The sequence below is a fragment of the Camelus ferus genome, chromosome 15 (genome assembly GCF_009834535.1).
Source record: "Camelus ferus isolate YT-003-E chromosome 15, BCGSAC_Cfer_1.0, whole genome shotgun sequence".
Taxonomy (NCBI): Eukaryota; Metazoa; Chordata; class Mammalia; order Artiodactyla; family Camelidae; genus Camelus; species Camelus ferus.
This window is the reverse complement of record NC_045710.1, coordinates 38,739,022-38,757,057: the sequence shown is the minus strand read 5'-3', so window position 1 is coordinate 38,757,057 and position 18,036 is coordinate 38,739,022. Positions and strand designations below refer to the sequence as shown.

Genomic DNA, 18,036 nt, shown 5'->3' with positions numbered 1-18,036 from the left:
AATATCTTATAGTCACCCATAGTGAAAAAGAATATGAAAAGGAATATATGTATGACAGAAACATTATACCATACACCAGAAATTGATACAACGTTGTAAACTGACTATAGTTCAATAAAAAAAAAATTAAAAAAAAAGAGTAAGAGAAAATGCTTACTTTATCCACAATATTAAGATTGGAAATCCATGTTAATTTTTAAAGTAAAACAAAAATTCTTGATTTCAGTATTTTAATATTCTAGTATATGGTAGAAATAGACCTAGATGAGCTATTCCCCACCTCTGCCCCACCCATACAGTGCAATTGCTGTTCTCTTTAGGTTCCATAGGTCAGTGATAGTCAAAATGTCAGTCTGTTGTTACTAGGGGCTTGAGCCTTAGTGTAAATCGATGCACTATTTCCTTCATCAAAGAAGTCTTCTTTCAAGAAAAATACCAGCTGAACTAAACAGTGTGCTTAGGGACATAACTGATTTTCATTCAGGTTAAAACTTCTTATTTTGTTGAGGACTGGTAACAGTTGGCAGACCAACAGTCTGTCTATGAACAATATTGAGTAGCACTTTCTGTACAGTGTGGATGTGTGCTGTCAAACTGGATCATTACATAGTTAATGCAGTTGTCTCTTCATTCTTCATAATTATTATTGCCATTGGCCAATTAATTGTAGAACGAGTATCACTGGTTATCATAGCTGAAATAAAAGTGTTGCTTGTATATAATTAGGAGTCCTTGGGATGAGGGATGTTTTGCCATATACTTTTTCTCTGATAGGGACTTCTCAGTGTCATGATTTATTTCTCGGAGCCATACTGTGGAGATCATACAGAGGTGGTTCCAGTAAGGCAAATACTGCTATATGAGTACTTCAAAGACGTGAACTGGATACTTACAGAAAGTGGTAGAATTCAGTGTTACAGCTCTAGATGAACGTCTAAGTTTGGTGATATACTATCTAAATCAGATGTTTCTCTTGACTCTGTTGCTTGAGAAACATGGAAAAATAGGAAGGTGGTGAAATTTTAGGTTTTTGTCTTCTGAGACTTTTATGTGGTTGAAAGATGTGTTTATCTAATTGGCCATGAGATTCCTCTCTGTCAGAAACAGAGATATGTCATTGGCAACATGTAGAATTAGATTGGAGTACTCATTACCGTCTTTCTGTTATATTCTCAATGTATGAATTTTGTCTGTGAGGTAACAGTTTTTCCCATCAGTATACATCATTAAGATTGCTAGTCATTGAGCTGACATGAGCTCTTTTTTATAAGAAAGAATTATAACTTTTCATTAAAATTTTAGAAAAAAAATTTAAATAGCAGTAAAATACTACGTTTCAGACTAAAGATTCATGGCCAAGACACATTATAGGAATATATCTGAATATATAGGGAGAGTGGTTTGAAATTATGTTTATATCTTTGATGAGAAAGCCTTACTTTATAACTGTTCTGATTATAAAAGTTAATTATGAGATACATAACTGGGCAGTCCTACTTACCCAGTGACATTCTTGAAATAATTTTCCATCCTTACCAGTAATATCACCATAGTGAAAGGTTGTAACTAATGTATGCCATCTATGGAGTTAGGATAGAATTTTAATAGCTAAAGTCTTAGAAAAACATAAACTCTTGCAGTCACATAGAATAAACATAGAACTCACAACACTAGGAAAAAAAAATCCCTTGTCATTGCAGTCTAGTTTCTTTTCTAGCGCCGCCAGGTGTCAGTGTAACCACAGGACCAGAGAATTACCACCGTCGATAAAATGACTACAAATGTTCTGTTTTGCTTCGTGAAAGAGGTAGGGAAAAAAGTTCTATTCAAATTAGGTACACAATGGAAAGATTATTTTATTGTTGAATTGTATAGAAAAATGAAGTGCATAATGGAGAATAGAGTACATGTAGAACTTAAAACATACAGTTAAAAATTCATATGTAGATCAAATAGAGTACATGTAGAACTTAAAACTACAGTTAAAAATTCATATGTAGATCAAATAGAGTACATGTGGAACTTAAAACTACAGTTAAAAATTCATATGTAGATCAAATAGAGTACATGTGGAACTTAAAAGATACAGTTAAAAATTCATATGTAGATCAAATGTACTAATAGAATATGTAGGTGATCTGCTGCTATAACTAGAGGAGATGGACAGCCTGTGGTTAAAGAGTTCATTAAGCCTTACTGACCATGATGTTGCTCAGTAGAACTGCTGTCAGAATCTGAGCCTTAAAATGAAAGAGTATATTTCTGGCTTACAGATGTAAAACTCAGCTTACTATGATTTACATTTGGTGCAGAACTTGTCTACAGTAGTTCCCTAGAACACATAGTCACATTAGATATTTAGCCAAAAGAGCATTTGGTAGGATAATTACATTTTAAAAAGTCCCTCTTTTAGAAATTTATTCTTTAATTAATTCTGTGTTAATAATGGTCATTGTTTACTATTCCTAGTTAGAGTTTACTCTTCCTACTAAGATTTATCACTTCCATGTATGTATAGGTCTGCCATATTTCTGCAAAATGAGAATCGTACGTTGAGTCCATGCCTTCTTGAAATCTTTGTGTGGGCTTGTGACTGCACTCCATGTGCTACGTGCCTCAGTTAAGTTTTGATTTGGTTAGAAGTTTTGTGTGGGCCAGCAACTGCTTCTATTTCCTTGATTTCTTCTTTTCAACAATATTTTGTTATTCTGATTGTGTTTTCCCAGATTACTTCTTTTTTACTCTTAAATATAGGAAATGGAAAAATGTTTCTTCAAAAATATAAATGTCTCCCTAGAAGTTATTGCGGGAAATGATATTCTCATGTCAGCGTTGCTATCTTATACTTTTGCTTTTATGCTTCTTCAGTACAATAATCTGACCTGTTGTGGGAGGGGCAGTGTCCCTACCATCAGAGCTTCTGTTTTTTCTTTCCTACTATCTTAGCTGGAGTCTTGTAGGTAATACCTATTTGGATTGAAGGGAGGAAAACCTTTCTCCCATCTCTCTGTGTGCCCCAGCACTTTGAGCTCTTTCTTCCAAAGTGAGGTGTTTTATTTCATCCTTGTTCTTTATCCTGGGGCTCTGGTCTCTACTGGATGCCAGTGTAATACCAGATCCTGTGATTCTGCTTTCTTTTTCTCTCTGGGAGTCCACAGTACTTTTCCAGGTTCCAGAATTACTCATTTCCTTTCTCTCCTTGGAACAACTGCCCCAAGCCATAGGTGACACAACTAATGGTCTGGCTCCCTGTCCTCATTGACAGGCATGTATCTTGGAGATAGATATGCCTGGTATTCTAGGTTAAATTCCTATTCAGTTAAATTCTAAACTCTAAACCAGAACTATTCAGTAGAACTTGGAAATGTCTTATGTCTATACTGTCCAGTATGAAGGTCACTAGTCAAGTGTGACTCTTGAGCACGTCAGATGAAGCTAGTTTGATTGAGGTACTCAAATTTTAATTTAATTTAAGTTAAGTTAAGTTAATTAAAGAGCCATGCATGGCTACTGGCTTCTGTGTTGGAGAGTGCAGCTCTTCATACATTCTTAACTGAGCAGTAGTCCTCTTTGGTTTAAAGTGTTAGCCTCCTTTGCCATAGCATGCAGTACTAGGTAGGTCCTATATAGAGAATTTGAGGGAGCAAAGAAACACCTGCAAAGAAACACCAATCAGCTCTGCTTATCAGTGGGATGGTAGAAATTATAGTTGAATTTCCCTCATTATTCTCAATGGATTAGGTGATTGTCAGAGTTCTAAACTCTAAACAGTCTAAGTAACTCTCTTTAGGGTCTGTGAAAACTTGTACAGGAAGTACAAGTACAAGTGGAAGAACAAGAAAGCATAAAGTTTCTGTGTTAACAGTTTCTGCCTACCTGCAGATCCAGTTCTGTTTTTTGGAAGAGAGAAAAATCTGGCAAGTGAATGACTGTTCATACTAGTAGTGGCCATGGAAAGATAGAGGATTATGGGCTTTAGATTCCTTTTATGGGAATGGGAAATAGTGTATATGTTTGTAAGACATAATCAGTATGTGAGGAGGAAAGATAAACATACATGTTTATTTAAACTAATAAAACCATTCATAGATCATTATCATGGAGGAAATACATTGGACAGTAAATTCGGGAAACCTGAGGGTCTGGACTCTGACTTTGAAGGGAACCTGGATATGCAGTTCTTGTAGTGCTGGGTAACAGTTGCAGTTAGTTGAGTTGTTGGACAAAAGGATTGATCCTGCAAAAGGAAGAGGCTGTCCGTAGGGTGCAGGGGCTGAAGGTGACCAATGTGAGAAGTTTAGTTGGAGGACTGTATTGGTCTTGAGGGAATTGTGATTATGGCCTAACCTCTCATAATTGAAAAGCTGAAGTATCCTCTCAGTGAAGTTTATTACAAAAAGAAGTTGACCAGTTGTATATCAGGGATGGGGATAAGGGGGATTGAGGGGGGGAAAGAAGGAACATTTATTGAGCACCTACTATATTTACTTACATTAATTATTCAATCAACATAAAAGCCCATAGGGAAGTAGATTGCCCTCATTTTGTAAGTGTAAATGAGGTTGAGGGAATAACTTGCTCACAGCTGAACAGAGTGTCTGACTACACAATTTCTGTCCTTTCCATCACAGTTAGGGTACCACCTTGATCCTAAACTGTAATTCACATATATCTGAGATATCTGAGCAATTGTGTCATAAACTTGTAAGTGGCAAATTCCAGGGTAGAATTAAAGTTTTTGAGGTGGAGATTTTTATTTGAGTGATTGGGTGGTAGAGGGGCTTCTGGGAGATGAGTGGAAGAACAGCCTGGCGTTGCAGCTGCAGATTCATGTTTGAGCCAATTTGAGAGGAGCTGAAGGCAGAAGGTGAAGGGTCTGCTTCCAGAGCGACTCTGAGAGACACAGGGATATAAGCAGCCCTGCTCTGTAGGAGGCCTCATGACAGAGCATGTTGCAGGTTAGGGAACAGGGCATCCTCTCCACTGCTGCTCAGAGGTAGCATGTTGCCTGTACAGTGGGCACTGCAGGGAAAACAGCATCACTTTGGCATCTTGCATATTTCAAATTGGGAGATAGATGGCATCTATAGCCTGGGAGACGTAATTGTTATTATCCCTGTGCCAGTTATAACCCTCAAGTGGCTTTTATAGTTGAGTGCATCAGGGATGTGTCTCACAGCAGAAGATGACAGGATTATTTAGGGGAGCAGAAATCCTTGGTGCGGTAGAATTTGTCAGGAGATGCAGCTTCCATATTAAGCAAGTGGGGCTGTGAATTGGTGAAAAAAACAAAAACATTATTGTGTAACATTTAAAATATATATGAGAGTAGAGAACACAATATAGTATACTGTGTACCATCAGTGAGCTATAGCTTTTATCAAGTTGTTTCTTTTGTAACCCAAAGTCAGGATTTGAAATTTTAGTTAATGGTTAACATGACTTCACTTGTACCTCCAGGCTCCAGGCTAGTGAGTCCCAAAGGAACTCAGGTTAAAGACAGTGTTATATTTTGTTTATTTAAAATATTTGAAACTCAACTAGTTTCAAAGAGAACTTGGAGTTACTGATGATTAAAGTAAGAGTAAACTACATACCTGCCAGAGTGGCTAAAAAGAAGATTGAAAATGCCAAGTGTTTGTGAGGATGTGGAGCAACCAGAAGATGGATTGCTTGTGAGAGTGTGGATTAGTATAGCCACTTTGAGAAACTATTTGAAAGAATTTACTAAAGCTGAGTAGGTACATACTCAGTATCCCAGCAATTTCATTCCTAGGCATATATTCAACATTAATATGTATCAGTGTTCACTAAAAGACATGTACTCGAGTACTCTCATTGTAGCACTCTGTAACAGCCTCAAACAGGAAGCTATCTAAAATGTTTCTGCCAACAATAGAGTGGATAAATAAATTGTGTTCGATTTACACAATGGAATACTATACAGCAATGAAAATGAATGATCTACAACTAGAGGAAGTGATATTGATAAATCTTACAAACGTAACGCTGAACCAGAGAAGCTAGATGTGATAGAGTACAGATCTTCCTCAACTTAGGATGGGGTTACATCCCAATAAACCCACTGTAAGTTGAAAATACTGTAAGTTGAAAATGCACGTAATACATCTAACTACCAAACCATCATAACTTAAGCTAGTCTACCTTAAACGTGCTTAGAACACTTACATTAGCCTACAGTTGGGCACAATCATCTAACACAAAGCCTGTTTTGTAATAAATGTTGAGTATCTCACGTTATTTATTTAAACTATACAGAAAGTGAAAAGCACAATGGTTGAATGGGTACAGAATGGTTCTAAGTGTATCGATTGTTTATCCTCATGATTGTGTGGCTGACTGGGAGCTGCAGTTGGGTGCCACTGCCCTGCATCATGAGAGATGATCATACTGCCGGCCCAGGAAAAGATCAAAATTCAAAATTTGAAATACAGTTTCTATTCAATGTGTATCCTTTTGCACCATTTTAAAGTTGAAAAATTGTTAAGTCAAACCATCTTAAGTTGAGGACCATCTGTATTTATTTTCTGGCCCTTTACAGAAACAGTTTGCTGATTCCTATTCTTAATGTTACCAGGTGTAGTTGAGGGAGTCCTGACCAACAGACAGGAAGCCTGGGTTCCAACCTGGTAGGCATTAGCTCTGTGACTTTGGTAACTTTTTATATAAGGATGAAGAAGTCAGTCCAACTCTTCCAAAGTAGAGGCTTTGGTAGTAGATATAAGCTCTAACTACACTTTTCTAAACCACTATTTCTTAATTATTAACCATTAAATTTGCTTTATTTTGAAATAATTAGCAAGAGCTATAAAAATGCTATTTGCATTTTTTATTAGAGATGCAGAAATAAGGTCTCAATATATTTATGATATTAAAAGTGGAAATCATTTTTTTGTCTGACTTCTATAGTGTATATAATAATCAAAACAAAATGTTCAGCTTTCACTTTTACACATATCTTTCACAACTATCCGTATCTTGTGCTAATGTTAAATTAGATATATGGGGGGAAAAAAGCATAATTTGATGAAATCAGTAAAAGAGGACACAATTTTTAGGCCTCTGTAGGCATGCAACCATTTCTTCAAAGGATCTACTTTAGCAGCAACTTGGAAGTCATTAGTTTCAGTTACTATGGTTAAGGAATATGCATTTCTTTAACAACACACTCAAATTTATCTGGAGTCCCCTTTTAGTTCAAATAAGCAAAGTTTTACTATATTTTCACTGGTTGATACAAGAACATCATTTTAACAAAGATTGTTGTTTATGATGGTAAAAAGAAAATCTAAGATACAGACTTGGAGTATTCTGCTTTTAGTTTGCTTGTCAGTGACTATTGTCATTTGTGATCAGATAGTAATAGTAGCAAGCCTTTCAGTTCTTTTGAGACTCTTTGTCCAGATTGGTGCTATTTCTTCTGACCTGTTCATCCCATCGCCCTACCAGTTGCATTTTTTAACAAAATAGAAACATATTGTCTCCATTATCAGAGTATAAATGTTTGCCTCTTGCTTCCATTTCCTCTGTATCTTTTAAGAAGCAATTGAAAATAATTTTGTATGTGTACAGAAAGAATGTAGATGTCAATGGGTTTGGGCTAAGACAATTGTGATAAATGTTTTGGCATTGCATAAGAAGTACGTATGTTTTGATTTGTTGATAGGAATGATCACAGCATTGTGAGTTCTGAGGTGAATAAGTGATGAGAACATCACCAAAGTGCCCAGTCCTACAAACATGCTTCTTTACTGACAGTAATTTTTTTGACTGCTGTATTGCAGCTGTTGAAAATGGACAGATAGATGTGTTAAGGCTGTTGCTTCAATATGGAGCAAATGTTAATGGATCCCATTCTATGTGTGGATGGAACGCCTTGCACCAGGCTACTTTTCAGGTAACCTCTGAATTTATTATTTCATTTCCATGTAAATTGTGTGTTTTACCCTTTTAAAATGACAGTTCTGTACAGTTTTTGCTTCCTGCTTGCCTGTGATTTATGATGGTTAGTGCAGTACAGAAAAGGCAGTCTAAATGCTAATGATCATTCTGAATAAGCCCATTGCTCTAGTAGTTCTAGCAGTTTGGGGCTGCAGGGATTATCTAAGTTTTTCAAATGTTGATAACATAGTTAAGAGACCATCAGAATATCTGGGATATAAATTGATGACGAGCAATGGCTTATTTTTTTTTTTTAATAGCAGCATGTTTAGAAACTGTGATAACACTTTAGTGCTTGGGCTTGCAAAATTTTGTAGGATTTTGTAAGAATCCTAGAGATCAATGTTTCATCTGTTTATGTTTAATGGGCTAGCTAAAGGTACAGAATAATCTGATTAACTCTTTCTTCCCATCTACCAATACTCTCTTAAAAAAGAGTGAGGATAAAACACAGACACAAAGCAGTAAGAAAAGCAGTATCTTCTATTTTCTTTGTTTTCTCTTATTTAAAATATGAATCTGTGCCTTAGGAGAATGCTGAGATCATAAAATTGCTTCTTAAAAAAGGAGCAAACAAGGAATGCCAGGATGACTTTGGAATCACACCTTTGTTTGTGGCTGCTCAGTATGGCAAGCTAGAAAGCTTGAGCATACTTATTTCATCGGGTAAGAATAATCCATTAGCCTCTGCGTTGTTTAAGATCATGAGTTTTAACTTTGTATCTCCCTAGGAAGAATAATTCTTGACCAGATATAAATCAGGTTCTGAAATTTATGGTTTTATATTAGAGGTAAATAAGATATATATATACAAGTGCATTTTATAAGCCTGGTTGCTAAGTCTCTATTACCAACATAAGCAATACACAGCTACTAATTTATCTGAGTAGGACCATAATGATATATCACTCCAGCAGGTTTATTGGCAAGATGAATGATGGGGCTGTCCTTTCCTATAGGAACCTGACCATTTCCAGCTTCCCATGGTAAAAGACTCGTACAGGCCTAATTAATTTTTTAGTTAGTTATTTTGTGTATTAACCCTTTGAGTTGTATGTTTTGATCAATTATGTGATATTTAAGTGGGTTTATTTCAAAGCATGTGTACAGTATATTAATGTTAATAGCAATATAAACCTGCTAAAGGTTTCTCGGTGACAACTATTACATATTCAGCATTGTCAGAGAAGATGGTGCTGAGGTGACATTCTTATTCTCTGTGACTTTTCTGTGACCAGAAACATTTGGTATGCAAGGGCTTTTCAGTTCTTCCAAACACTGTGTATGTGCTAACGTGCTAATGTGACAAAACATGGATAGTCAAGGCAGATGGGAAATAGACCAGATATGCCATCATGCAATATTTTTTTTAATACCTAGGCTTCTCAGATATCTTCTATAATTCCTAAACTTTTAATAAATTACCTCCAAATACACAAAACAAAGTTCATTTAGACAGCAGAGTACATATTTTCTTATTCCTACTTTCTCTTTACAAACCTTCAAATTCTTAAGTTCAAATAGGAAGCATAAGAAACAAGTACTCATTAAGTGTTAAATTAAGATACCTGTTACAGATACTGAGTCTATAAATCTGAGCATTGAGAGAATCTCCAGAATCATTCAAGCATGTGTGTGTGTGTGTGTGTGTGTGTGTGTGTGTGTGTGTAATTAGAATCCCAGCCTTGAGCGTTTAAGTGCCTTGCCAAAGATCTAGAAAGTATTTCCTGGCAGAATCAGAGCTTGGATCCAGGACTTCTGATTTCTCATCTTCCTTCTGCGTTGTACCTTCCTGAGAACTATCCTGATACATTTATGACTTCTAGTCCCACTAGTTTGTATGTAACTAATATTTAGGTTAGTAACATTCAGGTTAAATAGGTTAAACTGCACTCTAATGACTCCTCATGCTGATCCTGTCTCCTGGAACCCTAAGCACCTGTTTTGTTTTGCTTTGTTCTTTTTTTCCCTCCTCCCTTCCTCTCTGAATAATTATGAACGACAAGTTGAAAAGGTATGTAGGTACGTTTATAATGTAATATACATGCTTCTAACTTTTTAAAATGACTTTCCTTTTAGTGAATTATCTGTCATTTTCCCAACTTTCCTACCTGTAGTCTTACAGAAACTGGTTCCTTATTCCTGATACATTGAAATTGTCAATCAAAATAGAACATTGTTTAAAAAAGAAAGTTAAGTAGGTTTCTTTCGTCACTTAGTCTTTTCTCAGTTACTGTGTAGTGAGGCTGATAGGTGAAGCATCTACCTTGTACAAGTCAAGAAGATTCTATATATCTAGACTTGTTGAATATTCAGTTGGAATTTCTGACCGTTCCATAAACTGCAACTTACAATTTGTGTTTTGCCCAGTTTTTACCCATCTCAGGGCTTTGGTTTATTCAAAGTGTATTTATGGAACATCCTCTTAAATAAAGAGTAATCTTTTCTCCCTTAATGGTGATGATTTTAACACTGAGATGTATTGCAGAAATTTAAAAATTCTCATGGTAGTGTATTAACACATACTTAACATACTTAACACATTATTTGTCAATGAGAAAAGTTTGGGAAATTCTGTTTTTGAAACCTTTGCAAAACTTGAGGTCACTTTAAACTTTTTCACATCTTTATACATTAGCATCTAAATAATTGATTAGATTTATGCTTAAAAAATCAGCTTAGAAACCCATTTAAATAGGCCTTTTTCTGTTTATTGTAGGCTCTGTCATGAAGAAAACTGATGTAATGAAGAGTATAGTGAACATTAGTTTTAAGGCACAGCTGCCATGTATGTCATGTCTGCTGAATGGTTTTTTTTTTTTTTACAATTCTTAGCCTGAATCTGAATCAATTAGTGCATCTATGAAGTCTCATAATATAGGCTTTTTCTTATCCTTTCAGTAATTATCAGAAATGTTATCCATATTTGATGGCTTGTGCTTTTCCTTTTTTAAATGACTGATGATTTAAATGACCTCAGAGTGCTTGTTGGAGGAGGGATTGGAATGAAATGAATCCTTCATTGAGTAAGATTTTTATTTTAGCTTAAAAATGAATTCTAAAATATTAATCACTTACTTTCTTGCTAATATAAAAGCAGAACCAATTTAAATGACTACCAATAAGTTATGAAAATTAGTATGTTTCAACATCAGTATCCACCAAAGGGGAAAAACTCTTGTACTGTGAAACCTTTTTAAGGCAGCTGCTTTGAAATTTATGTTAATTACCATGGTTTTGTTTTTTTTTTTGCATAAATGAGGGTTATCTGTTAAATATTTTATTTTAGGTGCAAATGTCAATTGTCAAGCCTTGGACAAAGCTACTCCCTTATTCATTGCTGCTCAAGAGGGCCACACAGAATGTGTGGAGCTTTTGCTGTCCAGTGGGGCAGATCCTGATCTTTACTGTAATGAGGACAATTGGCAGTTACCTATTCATGCAGCTGCACAGATGGGCCATACAAAGTAAGTGTTAAAGATGAAGAATAAAAGTGAACTCATAATTCAAAGGTAGTAAGGAATAGACTTCTTGGCCAGACTGTTTGCATCCAGGCATAATCTTTGGTATTCCCTTCTCTACTAGTCCCCTGAGTGATTAGATCCACCCACGCATCTGTCCCCTGTGCCATGCCCGGAGATTCTTAGTCTTACCCTTTCCTAGGGTGAGGCGAGGTAGCTCTGGGGGCTTTCTTCAGGTGTTAAGTCTTCCCTCTGACTTCTTAAGCTGTGGCTGTACTCCCCCACTTCTTTCCATTTTTATCCCAGACGTCTTTAGCTACCAATTTGATGGCTTTATTCAAATTACTTATGTTACCTCCCTGAGGCCAGAAAGTTTTTGAGTTTGTGACCCCTGTTGGAGTTGTCTTTGTCTTTCGTGTGCTCTGGGTCGTCCTCCACATCTTGAACCCTTTGAACTTCTCTTTGTCTGATTTCAAATTCAGCCCAGTACTTTCTCATGCTTCTGTTACTCTTCTTTCTTAACCCAAAGTTCCTATGAAATTTTTGGTGTTTTCTGGAGAGAGAGAGACTTAAAGAAGGAACTCCCTGAAATTGGGGATTCCAGGGATCTTAGAAGTTATTAACCTGGTTATACTTATGAGAATATGGCAGCCTATTAATATAAATTGGCATCAGTTTTTTAAAATACATGTTTAAAGTTTTTAGAGTCATAATACTCCAGTCATAATTTTTATAACATTATTAGTATTATTTAAAAAGTAATAGTGAAATGGGCTTGTCTTTAGTATGTTTACATAGTAGAAAAACAGATTCTGCACTTTTGTTATTATGCCACTAGGTGGCATGGTATTTTACTATTTCCTTAAAGATGTTTGTAATCATGTTTGTGTTTTTTTGAAGAGTATAATTTTTCCACCCATTAAAAAATTGAACACATTTATTAAATGTAAGAGACACTAAATAGATTTTTTTATTTTAACAAAATGCTTGGGTTTTAAAGTTTGATGTTTTTCTTAACTTGATTATTTAATTATAAATCTTAGGTACAATTATACTCTGAGCTTTAAATTGATACCAAAACCCTCTTGGGAATTTGCCCTTATTTGTTCTCAGTTTTGAGAATCCTATTTGATGATTTCCTCCATAGTGAAATATAAGTTCTTCCTAAATATTATTATCTTAGTCTTGCCTTACCTAAGGAAAAGTAGCAAAGAGAAGGAATTTTATAAAGATACTTTGGAGTAGCTTTACCTTTCTTTTCCCAGAAAGAGGGGAATTTCCTGGCTTACATTATCCCTACAGTTTTATTTTTAATTTCAGGAGAGTAGATTAGTTCTTTCTCTCCAACTGAGTTTTGGAGGTAAGTTTACAAATAATCTTAAGAACTTACGCTTTTTTTAAAATTTTATTTTATTGAGTTATAGTCAGTTTACAATGTTCTGTTAATTTCCAGTGTAGAGCACAATTTTTCAGTTATACATGAACGTACATGTATTATTTTTCACATTCTCTTTCACCATGAGCTACCACAAGATCTTGCATGTATTTCTCTGTGCTATACAGTATATTCTTGTTTATCTATTCTATATATACCTGTCAGTATCTACAGATTTCAAACTTCCAGTATGTCCCTTCCCATCCCCCTCCCTACTGGCAACCACAGGTTTGTATTCTTATGTCTATGAGTCTGTTTCTGTTTTGTATTTGTGTTCGTTTGTCCTTTTCTTTTCTTTCTTTTCTTTAGATTCCACATATAAGCGATCTTATATGGTACTTTTCTTTTTCTTTCTGACTTGCTTCACTTAGAATGACATTCCCCAGGGACATCTATGTTGCTGCAAATGGCATTATGTTGTCATTTTTTATGGCTGAATAGTATTCCATTGTATGAATATTACCACATCTTCTTTATCCGGTCATCTGTTGATGGACATTTAGGCTGTTTCCATGTCTTGGCATTGTAAATACTGCTGCTATGAACATTGGGGTGCAGGTGTCATTTTGAAATAGGGTTCCTTCTGGATATATGCCCAGGAGCAGGATTACTGGGTCATATGATAAATCTATTCCTAGTCTTTTGAGGAATCTCCATACTGTTTTCCACAGTGGCTGCACCAAACTGCATTCCCACCAGCAGTGTAGGAGGGTTCCCTTTCCTCCACAGCCTCTCCAGTGTTTATCATTTGTAGACTTTTGAATAATGGCCATTCTGATTGGTGTAAGGTGATACCTCATTGTAGTTTTGATTTGCATTTCTCTGATAATTAGTGATATTGAGCATTTTTTCATATGCCTGTTGATCATTCATATGTCTTCATGGGAGAATTGCTTGTTTAGGTCTTCTGCCCATTTTTGGGTTGGGTTGTTTGTTTTTTTCTTATTGAGTCGTATGAGCTGCTTATATATTCTGGAGATCAAGCCTTTGTCAGTTTCATCTTTTGCAAAAATTTTCTTCCATTCCGTAGGTTGTCATTTTGTTTTGCTTATGGTTTCCTTTGCTGTGCAAAAGCTGGTAAGTTTAATTAGGTCCCATTTGTTTATTCTTGTTTTTATTTCTATTGCTTGGGTAGACTGCCCTAGGAGAACATTGATGAGATGTATGTGAGATAATATTTTGCCTTTGTCTTCTTCTAGGAGGTTTATTGTATCTTGTCTTATGTTTAAGTCTTTGATCTATTTTGAGTTTATTTTTGTGTATGGTATAAGGGAGTGTTCTAGCTTCATTGATTTACATGCTGCTGTCCAGTTTTCCCAGCACCACTTGCTGAAGAGCTTGTCTTTATTCCATTGTATGTTCTTGCCTCCTTTGTGGAAGATTAGTTGACCAGAAGTTTGTGGGTTCACTTCTGGGCTCTCTATTCTGTTCCATTGGTCCATATGTCTTTTTGTACCAATATCAAGCTGTTTTGATTACTGTAGTATTGTCTAAGTCTGGGAGCTCTGCAGTATTGTCTGAAGTCTGGGAGAGTTATTCTTCCAGCCTCTTTCTTTTACTTCAGTAATGCTTTGGCAATTCTAAGTCTTCTGTGATGCCATGTAAAGTGTATTATGATTTGTTCTAGTTCTGTGAAATATATCCTGGGTAATTTGATAGGAATTGCATTAAATCTGTTGATTGCCTGGGCAGTGTGACCATTTTAACAATATTGATTCTTCCAATCTAAGAGCATGGGATATCTTTCCATTTTTTTAAGTCTTCTTTAATTTCCTTCATCAGTGTTTTATAGTTCACCGTGTATAAGTTTTTCACCTCATTGGTTAGATTTATGCCTAGGTATTTTATTACTTTTGGTGCTATTTTAAAGGGGATTGTTTCTTTACTTTCTTTTCCTGTTGGTTCATTGTTAGTGTAAAGAAATGCAACTGATTTTTGAACATTAGTCTTGTAACCTGCTACCTTGCTGAATTCTTTGATTAGTTCTAGTAGTTTTCGTGTGGACCTTTTAGGATTTTCTATATATAGTGTCACGTCATCTGCATATAGTGGCACTTTTACCTCTTCTTTTCCAATTTGGGTCCCTTTTATTTCTCTCTCTTGCCTGATTGCTGTGGCTAGGACTTCCAAGACTATGTTGAATAGGAGTGGTGAGAGTGGACAGCCTTGTCTTGTTCCAGATTTTAGTGGGAAGGTTTTGAGATTTTCACCGTTGAGTACTATGCTGGCTGTAGATTTGTCATATATAGCTTTTATTATGTTGAGATATATCCCCTCTATACCCACTTTGGTGAGAGTTTTTATCATAAATGGGTGTTGAATTTTATCAAAACCTTTTTCTGCATTTATTGAGATGGTCATGTGGTTTTTATCATTTCTCTTGTTGATGTGATGTATTACATTGATTGATTTGCATATGTTGAACCACCCTTGTGTCCCTGGGATGAACCCCACTTGATCATGATGTATAATCTTTTTTATGTCCTGTTGGATTCTATTTGCTAATATTTTGGTAAGGATTTTTGCATCTATGTTCATCAGTGATATTAGTCTGTAGTTCTCTTTTTTGGTAGTGTCTTTGCCTGGTTTTGGTAGTGTCTTTGCCTGGTTTTGGTATCAGGGTGATGGCTTCATAAAATGAGTTTGGGGGTATTCCCTCCTTTCTAGTCTTCTGAAAGAGTTTGAGAAGGTCTGGTATGAGTTCTTCTTTGTATGTTTGGTGGAATTCCCCAGTGAAGCTGTCTGGTCCTGGACTTTCATTTGTAGGGAGGTTTTTTTTTTATTGCTAATTCGATTTCAATTCTAGTGATCAGTTTGTTCAAGTGGTCAGTTTCTTCTTGATTCAGTCTTGGTGGAATGTATGTTTCCAGAAACTTGCCCATCTCTTCTAGGTTATCCATTTTGTTTCCATATAGTTGTTCATAAGAGAACTTAATGTTTTAATAAATTTTTTTTAGAACTTTCTCTACTTAGCAACCACTTTTTAAAATAAATCTGCCTCAATACTTAAAGAGCTTATTTTATTTTCTGAGCATGGAATATTTTAGCAGGAATTCTGATTTCTTTCTGGTGAAAGTACTGTTTATTTCATATCATTCACTATCTTAAAAAATTCTTACTAATTAGGGAAAAAACTTTTGATTGGTACTTTATGGAGGAAAATAATTTATTTTCTTGGTACAAATTTATATTTAGTATAACGAAGTTTTAAATAATTTATTAGATCCTAAAATATCTGACATAAAATTTGAATTTTAGGGAGTAGGGTGGTGGTAGTAAGGTAAATAATTAGTGCAAAGATAAAAAGGACAATATGTTACCTATTTACTTTTATAAGAACATAGTTTTATCCTACTTCAAATGTGTTTAAGGACCTTTCTATTAAGCTTCAATAATAAGTATAACATCTTGGAGTATGTAGCCTGTAATAATTTTATTATAGATAGGAAGTACACCAAAGACAGGGTTTTTTAAAAACATGTATCAGTGGATGACTCAAAATATGTGCTGTTAAAATGTTGTCTACACTTCTGTACATATAAAAAGCATTAAATGCTCCTGAATTTGTGTACTTGCAGAATCTTGGACTTGCTAATACCACTTACTAACCGAGCCTGTGACACTGGGCCAAACAAAGTGAGCCCTGTGTACTCAGCAGTGTTTGGAGGGCATGAAGAGTGCCTGGAAACATTACTCCGGTGTGGCTACAGCCCTGATGCCCAGATGTGCCTCATCTTTGGATTCAGTACTCCCATGTGTATGGCTTTCCAAAAGGAGTATGTATATTTGCTATATTTTTATTCTTTTTTAGCTTTATTGATATGTATTTCTAGGTAACTTTGTTTTGTGATAAAATTTAGTATCTCTTAGAGCTAAACTGGTAACTTAAAAAACAAACAAACAAAAAAAAAACAGGCAAAAAAGCCTTCTATGATGCACCATGTTTAGTCAAATTATAATAAAAGTGAGGTGATTATGTCTGATTTTTTTTCCTTCCCTCTTTGGCTCTGGATTATATTTTTAGTGTAGGAATTTTAGGTAGTGCTTTCAAAGATATTAAAGTAAATTCAGGAATTCTCTGATATCCTTGGTCTTTAAAACAATTCAAGAATTAAAGCAAACTTTAAGTTATATGGTGAGTAAGGCCTGAGGATTTAATATATGACATGATGACTGTAGTTTATAATGCCATATTATATAACTGAATTTTGCCAAGAGTAGAATTTAAATGCTCTCAGAAAAAAGTAAATATATAAGGTGATGAATATATTAATTAACTCAGTGGAAGAATCCTTGTACATTGTATACATATATCAAGTCACCACATTATACACACTATAATCTTTCAGTCTTATGTCTCAATAAAGCTTGAGGGGTAAAAAGATAAACAAAGAATTAAAAATAACGTTATCAGATATGGTATAGACTGTGTTTCAAGTTTACCTTTTGAAATTTATAAGACTTGTTATGAGTCTAAAAATAGAACTTTAATTTTATATATTATTGCCTTTTTAATGTACTTTGTATGTAGCATTTCTTTCTGTAAGTCATCCTAATTAAATTAAAAAGCTTTAAAAATACTTGTTTTACTAATCTGCCATGATCCTATGAGTAGAATAAATGAAGAATTATTGGTACTTTGTTAGCTTCTGGCAAATACTTGCTTATAAGACTCCTAAGGTTTTCTTTATTTAAAAAGATTTATTTAAGAGATGATATTATTATCATCATCCTTTTTTTTTTTTTTTTAAATGAAGGTACTGGGGATTGAACCTAGGACCCCGTGCATACTAAGCATATACTCTACCACTGAGTTATTCCCCACTCCACTTTAAAATAGATAGTAAGAATAAGGCTATGTGTAAGAGAAGACATACTGGGTAAAAATCTATGGTCCGTCCAACAATGGAATAATTTGTACAGATAGTGCTATTGTTTTTAATGACACAAAAGAGTTTATAGGCATACTTCAAATTTCATTGGCTTTCCTGAATTCACCAGTTATGGATTGCTAACCATGATTTAATTTAAACATCTATCAAAAACTTATTTGCTAAACCTTTCAGTCTCTACCATCCCTTAATATTTGGTATATGAAATAGTAGTTCATTTTGTTTGCCCTGAATTAAGCTTCTAGGTATATACCGTAGTCTGAGTATTTGGGGTTTTGGTTAATCT

The 18,036-nt window shown here is 35.0% G+C and overlaps 1 protein-coding gene across 3 annotated transcripts in view; it reads left to right on the top strand.

Annotated features, from left to right (window-relative positions):
* ASB3 (ankyrin repeat and SOCS box containing 3) overlaps window positions 1-18,036 on the top strand; it is an 83,569-nt gene that overhangs the window by 38,853 nt on the left and 26,680 nt on the right. For all 3 annotated transcript variants that reach the window (XM_032497544.1, XM_032497545.1, XM_032497543.1), the window contains 4 exons: window positions 7,806-7,918; window positions 8,493-8,628; window positions 11,252-11,429; window positions 16,437-16,634. In XM_032497544.1, coding sequence (XP_032353435.1) covers window positions 7,806-7,918; window positions 8,493-8,628; window positions 11,252-11,429; window positions 16,437-16,634 — 625 coding nt within the window. The remainder of the gene's footprint in view (window positions 1-7,805; window positions 7,919-8,492; window positions 8,629-11,251; window positions 11,430-16,436; window positions 16,635-18,036) is intronic.